The sequence below is a fragment of the Bison bison genome, unplaced genomic scaffold, assembly GCF_000754665.1.
Source record: "Bison bison bison isolate TAMUID 2011002044 unplaced genomic scaffold, Bison_UMD1.0 scf7180017864037, whole genome shotgun sequence".
NCBI classification, from domain to species: domain Eukaryota; kingdom Metazoa; phylum Chordata; class Mammalia; order Artiodactyla; family Bovidae; genus Bison; species Bison bison.
Window position 1 is genome coordinate 7,227,556 of NW_011494609.1, and position 11,832 is coordinate 7,239,387.

The 11,832-nt window shown below is 48.8% G+C and overlaps 1 protein-coding gene across 2 annotated transcripts in view; it reads right to left on the minus strand.

Moving 5' to 3' along the window:
* The window catches only part of TRAPPC10 (trafficking protein particle complex 10), a 75,852-nt gene that overhangs the window by 3,150 nt on the left and 60,870 nt on the right, over nucleotides 1-11,832 (minus strand). For both annotated transcript variants that reach the window (XM_010834899.1, XM_010834898.1), the window contains exons 18-23: nucleotides 7,570-7,670; nucleotides 6,037-6,163; nucleotides 4,864-5,034; nucleotides 2,503-2,680; nucleotides 457-651; nucleotides 10-145 (exon numbers count right to left, since the gene is read on the minus strand). In XM_010834899.1, coding sequence (XP_010833201.1) covers nucleotides 10-145; nucleotides 457-651; nucleotides 2,503-2,680; nucleotides 4,864-5,034; nucleotides 6,037-6,163; nucleotides 7,570-7,670 — 908 coding nt within the window. The remainder of the gene's footprint in view (nucleotides 1-9; nucleotides 146-456; nucleotides 652-2,502; nucleotides 2,681-4,863; nucleotides 5,035-6,036; nucleotides 6,164-7,569; nucleotides 7,671-11,832) is intronic.

Sequence of the window (11,832 nt, forward strand, 5' to 3'; positions counted from 1 at the left end):
AGTGCTCGGAGCCGGGGCATCGGCAGGCCTTTGTGCTCGCTGCTGGCAGCTGAGTGCACACTGCCCCTGCTCTTGACGCTGCCGCTGTCCAGCTGGTCATCCACGTGCTTGTCCACCGACAGGCTGTCATTTTCTATCCAGCTATCTGCAAAACGAACAGGAAGTGAGACAGAGGCTACCCTGCGGTGGCCTCTCCCCACCCCGGGGAGCTGCTCGCCTCCCAAGCCGCCCTTCAAGGCACAAGGATGTCAACAGCCGCCACGCCTTTGGAGAGATGCCAGTACACAGGTCCCGGGTGGATCATCCTCGGGAGCAGAGGCCCAGAACGAGTGACCCTGACCAAGTGTTTGGTATTAGAGCACCCCGGTTCCGAGTGTGGGGCTGTTGAGCAGCACGGAGCTGCCACACACCCCGCACCGAGGGCGTGCTGCGTCCGTTACCCAACAGGGTCCCTACCCGCGTCCAGCTGTGAGGACTGTGCAGAGTGGTGGGGGAGGTACTTGAATAGCCTGACGTCGGGGAGCGGCAGGTAGCCTGCAAAGAGCGGCATCACCTCCATGTGGACTCGGTGCGTGGCCTGGGCCGTCACGGGCATGGAGATGACTCCGGAGCTCTTCCCGCACACTGCCCAGTTGCTGCTGTTGTCCACAACTGAAACAGAGAGGGAAAGAGCCATGTTTACCCAGAAAGGGCCTCCAGGGTTCACACCAAAGAAGAGGCGGCCAGTCCACGCTCGAGTGAAGTCCAGAAGTGGGGGTTTGTCCCATATCTTGGTGCCCTGGAGCTGCATCTCAAAGTAGAACACCTCTGACTGAGAAAGGAAGGTAGAGGCTGGCTACATGGGGGAAGATGGCTTCTTTCTCCTCACGTTCGTAAGTGAGCAGAGTCAACGCTGCCTTGAAAGCCCCTTGAAAATGCGGTGTAACCTCCCACCCAGCACCACGGAGGCAGCATCAGGAGTGAGGATGGAGTTGGGCGCGGGTTCCTCCATTACACGTGGTACTGACCAGCGCATCTGATCCCAGCTCTGCCGCTCACATCAGCCCCCAATGGTTTGGGAAAAAACGGTACACATGAAGCACGGAGCTCCTCTTCGGGAACCACGGGGAGGCCACACACACGACAGGCGCTGCTAGGGATGCTGAGAGACCGTGACTGTGATGTAACTCAGTGCGAGTCAAACGCTGGACTGAGCAGTCACCCACGGGCAAGGAGGGCAGGATCCTCGTTGGCTCAACAAAGGCCGATGAGGAAGCAGGGGCAGCAGAGGGCAAGCTGGCCGCAGCTGAGGCCGTACAGAGGCCACAGCAGCACGGGGAGGGGCACACTGAGCAGCGGCTCACAGAGCTGGTCCTCAGGGCGCCCAAGGGCCCCTGGCCCTGCCTCACTGTGCTGGTGCGCCCTCTGGCAGGAAGCCCGCAGCCTGAGTGCTGGCCGGGCCACTGGCTCTCAGAGCAGAGGCACCGTGTTTCCCACCGCTACAGACTGAAGAGAAGAAACTGCTGCTGTCAGTTACGGATGCTCTGCACGTAACAGTCAAAATCTAATCAATTCAGCCCTTTCATACGCGTCGTTTTTTTAACTTTAACTCTGAGATGATTACACACTCACAAGAAGTTGCAAAATAGTAGTAGTGAGAGGTCCATGCACCCACCACCCGGCCTCCTGTGCCAGGCGACACAGGCCCAGGCCCAGCACAGGTCACCAGGCACTGGGCTGGCGGCCCTCGGAGGCGAGCTCCTCAGCGTCAGGTATTCAGCAGATACCTTCTTAAAAATCAGTGGCACAAGCCTGGTGCTTGGAAGAGGCTGCCCGTGGTACAGTTCAAAACTGACCAAAACTCAGCATTCTGGGAAACATGCATTTGCCACTGTGAGCTTGGTAGAGTCCCAACTCAGAGTGCGGTGATGAGCCCAGAACTAGTGTGAACGCACAACTGTTCGGAAAATAGTTCTTTCTCAAGAGCACTATCATTAATGGCTTTCCTAATATCTTAAAGAAAGTAAACGAAGACTTGCCTCCCTAAGCATTTTTAGAGCATAAAGGGCCTGACACCAAAACCTGAGAATCTTAGAGAAGCAGCCCAGGCCCCAGAAGAGGAGGGCTATCGAGGGGCGTCTGGGAGGCGGCAAGGAGGAGGGGCCAGGGTCTGGGTAGAGGGGTGAAAGGGGTGAAAGGAGGCTGGAGGGAGAGGGCGGGAGCGTGAGCACAGGATGCCTGGCCTGCTGAGCGAGGGGGCCTTGACTCACAGGCAGAGGACAGAGCAGCTCCAGGCATCACTGTGCCCCAGCCCCGAGCCCCACAGCTCCTTCAACACCTCTCAGAGCAACAGCTCTGCAGTAACCACGTTCAACACCCTGTGAGTCCAGGGCCACACCGTACAGTGGGACATTCAAACATTCTTTCAACTCTAGAACGTTCTCTCTTCAGATGAGGAGCACTGCACGTTGTGAACGACAGGGCCGAGCACAACAGTCAGGGCCAAGAAGCCTCCGGACCCACCTTCATACATCAGCTTTGTTGAAAAATACTCGTCGGATTCCGTCAGGGCTTCATCCTTATCCACCTCCAGGAGGTCCGAGAGCCGCGTGATGGACACGTCCAGGGAGCAGAGTGAGCCCGTCCTACAGTGCTCCGTGCCCGGAGGGGGCGATATCTCCGCTCTCACGTTGTACAAGGTCTGGGCCAGAAAGGAGAGAGGGCAAAGGAGACAGTCAACAATCTGAGCAGACAGCTCTCTGAGGCCGTCATGGTGCTGCCTGCAGACTCGAAATTTCGAGAATGGACCAGAGCAGCAGCTGTGTGTTGGCGCCCTCTGACCGACTGAGTCCCTGTGGAGACATGTCCTCGGGAAGCCCCACCCCGAGAACCTTAAACTCTTCTTAACGTGAACATGGTCAAGCCTCTGAGGAGGAGGGAGGCTGGCCCGGTGACTCCGCACAGGCCTGTCACCAGTGTCGCGCTTCACGAGCCTCCTCTCCCCACCAACACACACTGACTTATCTGCCGGGGCTACTGTAAAGCAGGCTCTGGACCTGCCATGTCACCCTGGACACTTCAGATGCGTCACTAAAAGACACAACGCATTACCACAACCAGTAAAATGAACAGAGTTCCTTGGAACTACCCCACAGTAAGTCCATCCTGAACCTTCTCCACGATGTTCCGTCTCTGTGACCTCCCTACCTGACAGTCACACCTGCTCACACTTGCTCACCACCCAGGACAAAGGCCCCAAACCCGCACAGGGGATGAGAACCTGCCCCTCCATGTGCTGGCAGCCCCACTGCCACAGGAGAGGTGAACGGCCACACCAGCAGGGCGGAGGGAAGAGGCCTGGCCGGGGAAGCCCACGGCTGGAGCCCAGCTGTAACAAAGGATAGAGTCCTGACACGCTCCCCAAGATGAACGAATGCTGGAAACATCACGTCATATCAAAGCCGTCAGTCTCGAGGCGATCACACTGAATGCGACTGTCCTTGCACAGGCAAGGCTCAGGCACCCTGCTCTAGAGCGGGGTAGCTCAGGGCTTCGAACAGGAGGGGGGCGTGTGAATGGGCACAGGCTTTCCTCTTGGAAGAATGAATACGATCGTGGTGCTGGTGGCCCAGCTCTTTCAATATACTAACTTCAATGAAGCGAACGCCCCTAACGGTGAACTTAACGGTGAAAGTGAAAGAGCTAGTCGCTCAGTCGTGTTTGACTCTCTGTGATCCATCCACGGTATGGCCCAGGCAAGAACACTAGAGTGGGTTGCCACTTCCTTCTCCAGGGGATCTTCCCGACCCAGGGATCAAACCCAGGTCTCCCACATTGCAGGCAGACTGTTTACCATCTGCACCACCGGGGAACTTCATGGTACAGAAATGAAACTTTAAAAAATAATAATAATTCTGTATTTCTGGTCTTCAGAATACCAGTTTTGAAGATAGCAATCCACCAGGTATTTTTCTCTAGCTTTTTTACTAACCTTGTACAGGTCTAAAGGAAAATTTTTCCTATGCTCAATTTGAAAAGGAAGCAAAAAAGACAAAGTACCAGTGGAATCTGCTAATGAGTTCACTGTCACTGGCAGTAAGCAAACCACATTAAGTTTCTGCTGACTCTTCACCATGTGAATAATCTAATGTTCAATAGCTATCACCACACCAAAGGGGCATCTGCTTGTCCACAAAATGATGAACTATGCTAGTGGCTATGTTTAACTTTAAGGCCAATATGGAACACTCAGGAAAACAGGTGGGTTTAAACAGTCTTTTGGTCAGAAGGAGGTATTAAAAAAACCGCTAATATCAAGAGCTATGCACACAAACACCTTCTCAAATGAAGCGTTGCTTGACAGTCTCCGTCGTTTAGAGAAGAAAACACCACAAAGCTGTGTGTCCACACTCTGGTTTGCGTAACACCAAGCCCAATCGTCGCACTGGACAAACAGCGCACGACGGCCTGACTCACCCAGCTCCGGGCTGCTGTTAGCTCCACACCTAACGTGCACGTGAAAGAAGATCTGCTTTCTTTTAAAAGCCTAGAGATGTAGCCACTAATGCTCCAGATGAAAAGGAACAGGTGCAGGACACGAGGAAGTCAGTGTAAGGAAGACAACAGGGAGGAGAGGCTGCAGACGGTCATGCTCAGTGGGGGTCGCACAGGAGGGCCCAAGGGGCAGACGCGCCACTGATGGGACCAGGGCTCTAACCACAGCTGGCCACTGCCCCCATGCCCCTACCGCTGGCCTTTTCCATGACGGGTTGCTTCATTATACTGGAAGATTTTGTCTGTTTGATTTTTAGAAGGTAAAGAATATGACATCACCTTCCATGCTTCCACCCCAGAACCCCACCAAAAAAATAAGGCGATACATACAAAAAAGTTTTCCACTTGAAATTCATAGGTGTAGGGCTTTAAGGAGATAGACAGCTGTTCTTCGGAAGCTGGGGAGAATCCAGTGGAGAAGCGGCAGTGCAGAGAGGGGGGAGGCTCCTGTGTCCACTTCAGCTCCCAGACAAAGAACACGGCCTGCCTGCTGTGGATGCACTGCAAGAGAGTCGGCTGTCGCTGTGCACACGCACACACGCACACGCAGGCACACACACACACCAGACGCTCAGGGCAAGGTGTGTGTGCCCCACCAGGCGAGCGGGAGGGAGCTGGGAGGCTGTCCCCAGGCCCGCCTCCTGACACACCAGTGTGTGCTGCCGCAGCCCCGCCTCCCAGCACCTCCCGAGGCCCTGCCTGCAAAGACCATCCGGAACTGGTCAAAGGGCTTGATTCCTCAGGATTCCCTAAGCTCGACAGCACAGGGGTAAAGAATATTTCTTAGTACACAGTATCCCATACGTTTCCCAAGTGGGCAATGTCATCAAACAATTACAGGGACACCTTTACACCATGACAAGCACTATGACCTACCACTAAGTGAAGTGGGGAAAAGAACTGGTGCACCTCAGGCATCAAGTCCGCATCTGTAAGTGTGGACAGACTCAGGAAGCACTGAGGTTGGCCAAATGTGGGGGAAAGTCCTTTGAAAATGCTAGACATCAGATAGCCTTAAGAAAACCTTTGATCTTCTAAACACTCAGCACTGACTGTCTAAAAACAAACGCAACAAATGAACAGAAAGGCGGGGCCAGGATTCAGCCAGGCAGCATGAACACGAACGTGACTCCTTTACGAAGCTACCCTGACAACCCAGAGCTCGCCACTGGGCAAGGCAGCGTGTGACTGTGGGCAGGATGCAGCAGCCACTGTTGCTGGGGTGATGGCATCTACGCATCCCCATGAGACTCGAGGAAGAGCTTAGAGTAAATCCGTGCGTGGAGTCTGACAAATGCAAGATTTAATTCTTCTAAAAACACAATCTGTTTCCTACTCTGTGCGCTGTGCCCCCTGGCCCACAGAGGACCCTGAGCGGGCATGTCAGGGTGCTCCTCCCTGGGCGTGCACGCCCCACTACTGCCTGCGTGGCTGCTCCCTGTACATGGTCAGCTCCATGACGCCAGCACACGCTTCTCACTCTGCATTCTACTGAGAGGTTACCTGTTCAGATTCCGTGTTTAGCGGTATTAGTCGCAGGTCGGTACTATCATGGGTGTCTACAAGACGACTATCTGACAGTTGAAAGTCAAGTTCTGACAAATTCTGGACACACACTTGAACATATTTCCTAAAGGAGAAAAAAAGATCCTGATGTTTGGGAACCTTATTAAATGCACTTTGGCTGTGTTAAGAAAACACTGGGGCACTTTCCTCATGGTCCAGTGGTTAGGACTCCACCTTCTAATGCGGGGGGTGGGGGTGGGGGGCGGTGGCTACGATCCCACATGCCTTATGCCAAAAAACCAAAATGTAAAACAGAAGCAAAACTGTAACAAACTCCACTAGGTAAGTAGAATTAACTTGAATTTCTGTTATACATGAGAAATTTTGAAAAATCAGTCTCAAATGCAGCAACTCAGATTCTCTGTAAAGTCATTGGTGTTTTTAACCATTAATATCTACAGAATTGCTGAATCATTAATATCTGTAGAACTGTTGGTGTTTCTTTTTTTTCTAATTAATCTTTGGCCGCACTGGGTCTTCAGTGCTTTGTTCAGGCTTTCTCGAGTTGTGGAGAGCAGACGCTACTCTCTCTAGCTGTGGTGTGCGGACTTCTCATTGCGTCTCTAGCTGCGGTGTGCGGGCTTCTCATTGCGGGGGCTTCTCTTGTTGCAGAGCGTGGGCTTCAGGGCACAGGCGCCCAGCAGTTGTGGTTCCCTGGCTCCAGAGCATGGGCTCAGCGGTGCTGGCGCACAGGCTTAGCTGCTTCGTGGCATATGGGATCTTCCCAGACCAGTGATGAAACCTGTGTCCCCTACACTGGCACCACGGGAAAGTCCACTGCTGGTGTTTTCAAGCACCAGACACTGCATCTCCTGATGCCCAGACACATGAAGGGTGGGACGACACCCGCGGACTTCCTTGTTCAGACACTGAATCTGAACTTGGTCCAGCCTCCAAAGCAGCGGCTCTCAAGTGGGGCCAATGTCTGGAGACATCTGTGGTTCTCACACTGGGGGTAGGGAGGGTGAAGAGTGCCCCTGGCAAAAAGTGGGGGAGAGCCAGGGGTGCTGCCAATCACCCACCACGTGGGGTTACCTAAGGGAGTGTCAGAAGAGCTGAAGTTGAAAACCCCACCTTTGAGGTAAGAGATGGCAGCTGACAGGGAACTAGTTACACAAACCCATGATGATGTGATCAGTGGAATCCAGGTTGGCAGCTGACCCAGGTCTGTCAATGGGCCAGTGGCTTGAAAATAGGGAAGGAGGGATAAAAAGGGATCTCAGAAACAGAGGAGACTGTCTGAATCCCACATCCTACAAACCAGCTGTGCAAACTCACTCCTGAGAGAGCTGGGGAAACCTGAGTAGAGCCCGTGCACTTAGGATACAGGGAATGACTGTGAATTTGACAGGTGGACCGCAGCATTATGGCTGTGATAAAACACGCTCAGCGTCACCAAAGTCAAGCTCTGAACAACAGGGCCTGCGTGTGGGGGAGAGTGGGAAAGAAGCAGGGCCTGAGGTCCTTTACCGTGTCCCGGACGACAGTAGGGAGTGCGTGGTCCTGAAGGGCACGCTGAATGTGAGCGCGATGACGGTGGAGTAGATGGACCATGGGCAATCGATGGACACCTGAGGAGAAACCGGGAACAGGTCTTCAGACCACTCGTCACAGGGACAGCCACCGCCACCCCTGGCCGGCCAGGTCTGTGGTGGCTGCCAGTTTCCTAGACCGTTAATGTGTTTACCATTCCTTATTCAGAAAGAAAAACCCCACTGAACATACCACAAAGGAAGGAGAGAAAAGGGAGTCACCGGCACGTTTCAACGGCTCCCAAGCAGACACCGCAGCTGAAAGTGCAGCCACCACCCCGCCGAACATACACACACTATTCTCACATACGCGTGGCCACAACACTAAATGCGTTCTTTAACATGCAGGAGGATATGACAAAGTGCTTTTAGTCACATATGTGCAGATGACGCTAATCAATCATTAACTACTATAAAATTAAATGAACTGTCCAAACTCTTAATCCACATGACACTGACCACATAAACCAATCAATCTGAGGGCATCGTGGAGACCCTCCACGATGGAGGGTATGGCAGATCGACTTTTAATTTTTTGAGGAAATTCCATCGTGGAGGGTCTCCACGATGCCCTCAGATTGATTGGTTTTCAGCGTAAGGAAGCTACTAACTTCCTTAAGGGCAGGAACCAGGTCTCAAACTTCTATTTATTTCCCTCATGGAACAAATGCATATACCGAGTAAAGAGCGTGCACATATTGATGTACGTCTCGTCTCTGCTTCCTGACTCTGTATCAGGTAAGGAGGGAAGAAATTCCAAGGACTGAAAATTAAAACATTATTCTTCAGGTGCTGCCCTGTCTGATATTTGATGCCATAATCCTTCTGAAATGACTGCGTTTATTAGCCTTTTATCTTACTGCTTTTGTGCATATACTTCTTTTTGCACAAGTAACAAAAAACAAAAACAAGTAACAAAAAAAATTCACCCCTTTTTCTCAATCCCTTCTCCATACCTCATGCAGCCACCAACCTATTCTCCGTCTATGAGCTTGTCTTTATTTTTATTTTCCAGATTCCACATATAAGTTAGATCACGTGGTATATGTCTTTCTCTGACTTATTTCACTCAGCATCATGCCCTAGATCCATCCTCCACCCATGCTGTCACAAATGGTGAGATTTCATTCTTCTTTATGGCTCAATAATATTCTTGTGTGTGTGTGTGTGTGTTCATCTTAAACTCATTCATTGGTGGGCGCTTTAGTTTGCTTCCATATCTTGGCTACTATTAGCAATGCTGCAATGAACATGGGGTGCAGATATCTTTTTGAGTTAGTGTTTCTGTTGTCTTCAGAAAAATACCAAGGAGTAGAATTGCAAGATTGTGTGGCAGATCGATTTTTAATTTTTTGAGGAAATTCCATACTGTTTTCTACAGTGGCTGCACCACTTTACATCCCCCACCAATAATACAGGAGGGGTACCCTTCCGCTCACACTTGGTATCTATTGTCTTTCTGAGAACAGTCACTCTGACAGGTGTAAGACGTGATCTCATTGTGGCTTTGGTTAAACTTCCCTGATGATCAGTGATGTTGAGCATTTCTTTCATGAATTTTTTGGCCTTCTATATGTCTTCTTTGGAAAAATGTCTGTTCAGATCTTCTGCCCATTTTTAAATTGGATTGCTTTTTTTTGCTATTAAGTTCCATGAGTTCCTTATATACAGACACTTATCACACGTATGATCTGGGAATACTGCCCTCCGCTCAGCAGGCTGCCCTTCCATCTCGTTGAGTCTCTCTGCTGGGTAGAGGCATCTTAGTTTGATGGAGCCCCATTTGTTTAGTTTTGCTTTTACTGTTTTTGGTGTCAGATTGAAAAAACCGTCACCGAGGCCTATGTCAAGAACTTACTACCTGTGCTTTCTTCTAGGAGTTTTACTGTTTCGGGCCTTACTTTCAAGTCTTTAATTCATTTTGGGTTCATTTTTGTGTACCGTGTAAACTCCAGTTTCATTCCTTTGCATGTGGCTCTCCAGTTTTACCAACATCTTTTACTGAATGTCCTTTCTCCAATATATATTCTTGTATCCTTTATTATAAATTAATTGACCATATATGCAAAGATTTATTTAAAGGCTCTCTATTCTGTTCCACTGATCTAGGTGTCTATTTTTATGCCAGTATCCTAGACACTGTTTGAATTACTATAGCTTGGTAATGTAATTTGAAATCAGAGAGCATGTTATTCCCAGCTTGTACCTCTTTCTCAAGACTGCTTTTGCTATTTGGGGACTTTTGTGGTTATGCACAAACTTTAGGATTATTTCTTCTATTTCTGTGAAAAATGCCATTGGAATTTTTAAAAAGGCTGCACTGAATCTGTACATTGCCTTGGGTAGTATGGACACTTGAACAGCACTAATTTTTCTAACACATAAGCATGCGATATCTTTCCATTTATTTGTGTCTTCTTCCATTTCTTTCATAAATGTCTTTTCAGTGTCAATATACAAGTCTCTTACCTTCTTCGTTAAATTTATTCCTAAGTGTTTTATTTTTTTGATGCAATTGAAAACAGGATTTTCTTAATGTATCTGACAGCTCATTATTAGTGTAAAGAAATGTAACAGATTTCTACATATTGATTTTTTATCCTGCAACTTCATGAAATTTGTTTACTAGTTCAAATAGTTTTTTGTTGGAATCTTTAGATTTTTCTATATATAAAAAGGGGCTTCCTGGTGGCTCAGCTGGTAAAGAATCCACCCACAATGCAGGAGACCTGGGTTTGATCCCTGGGTTGGGAAGATCCCCTGAAGGAGGGCATGGCAACCCACTTCAGTATTCTTGCCTGGAGAATCCCCATGGACAGAGAAGCCTGGCGGGCTACAGTCCAAGGGGTCACAAAGAGTTGGACACGACTGAGACTAAGCAAACAATAGTTTTTTTGTTGGAATCTTTAGATTTTTCAATATACATAATATCATGTCATCTTCAAATAGTGAGTTTTATTTCTTCCTTTCCAACAGAGATGACTTTTATTTTTCTTGCCTAATTGCTCTAAGATTTCCAATACAATATTGAGAAAAAGTGGTGAGTGTCCTTGTCTTTTTCCTGATCTGAGAAGAAGCGCTTTCAGCTTTTCACCGTTGAGTACGATACTGACTGTGGGCCCACCATATACGGCCTTTATTATGTTGAGGTACATTCCCTCTATTCTGACTTGGTTGATAATTTTTATCATAAATGGATGTTGAATTTTGATACACCTTTGCTGTATCTATCAACAAGACCATATAATCCCGTTTGATCATGGTGCATAATATATGCTGAATTTGGTTTGCTAGTATTTGGCGCAGGATTTTTGTACTCATGTTCATCAGAGATATTGGTCTGTAATTTTCTTTTCTTGTGGTGTCCTTATCCGGTTTTGGTATCTGGGTAATGCTGGCCTCATAAAATGAGTTTGGAACAAGAGTTCCTTCCTCTTCTATTTCTGGGAAGAGGTTGAGAGGACTGGTACTTGAATGTTCAGTAGAATCACCAGTGAAGCCATCTGGTCTTAGACTTCTGTTGGGGGTTTTCTGATTTCTGATTGAATTTCCTTATTAGTAATCAGTCCATTCAGATTTTCTATTTCATCATGATTCAGTCTTGGTAGGTTGTATGATCCAACAGATGTTGGCAATTTGATCTCTGGTTCCTCTGCCTTTTCTAAATCCAGTTTGAACATCTGGAAGTTCTTAGTTCACATACTCTCGAAGCCTGCCTTGGAGAATTTTGACCATTACTTTGCTAGTGTTTGAGATGAATGCAACTCTGCGGTACTTTGAATATTCTTTGGCACTGTCTGCCTTTGGAATTGGAAAGAAAACTGACCTTTTCCAGTTCTGTGGCCACTGCTGAGTCTTCCAAATTTGCTAGCATATTGAGTGCAGCACTTTCACACCATCATCTTTTAGGATTTGAAATAGCTCAACTGGAATTCCATCACCTCCACTAGCTTTGTTCATAGTGATGCTTCCTAAGATCCACTTGACTTTGTGTTCCAGGATGTCTGGCTCTAGGTGAGTGATCACACCATCTGAGTGGTTATCTGGGTCATGAAGATCTTTTTTGTACAGTCCTGTGTATTCTTGCCACCTCTTCTTAATATCTTCTGCTTCTGTTAGATCCATACCGTTTCTGTCCTTTATTGTGCCCATCTTGGCATGAAATGTTCCCTTAGTATCTCAATTTTCTTGAAGAGATCTC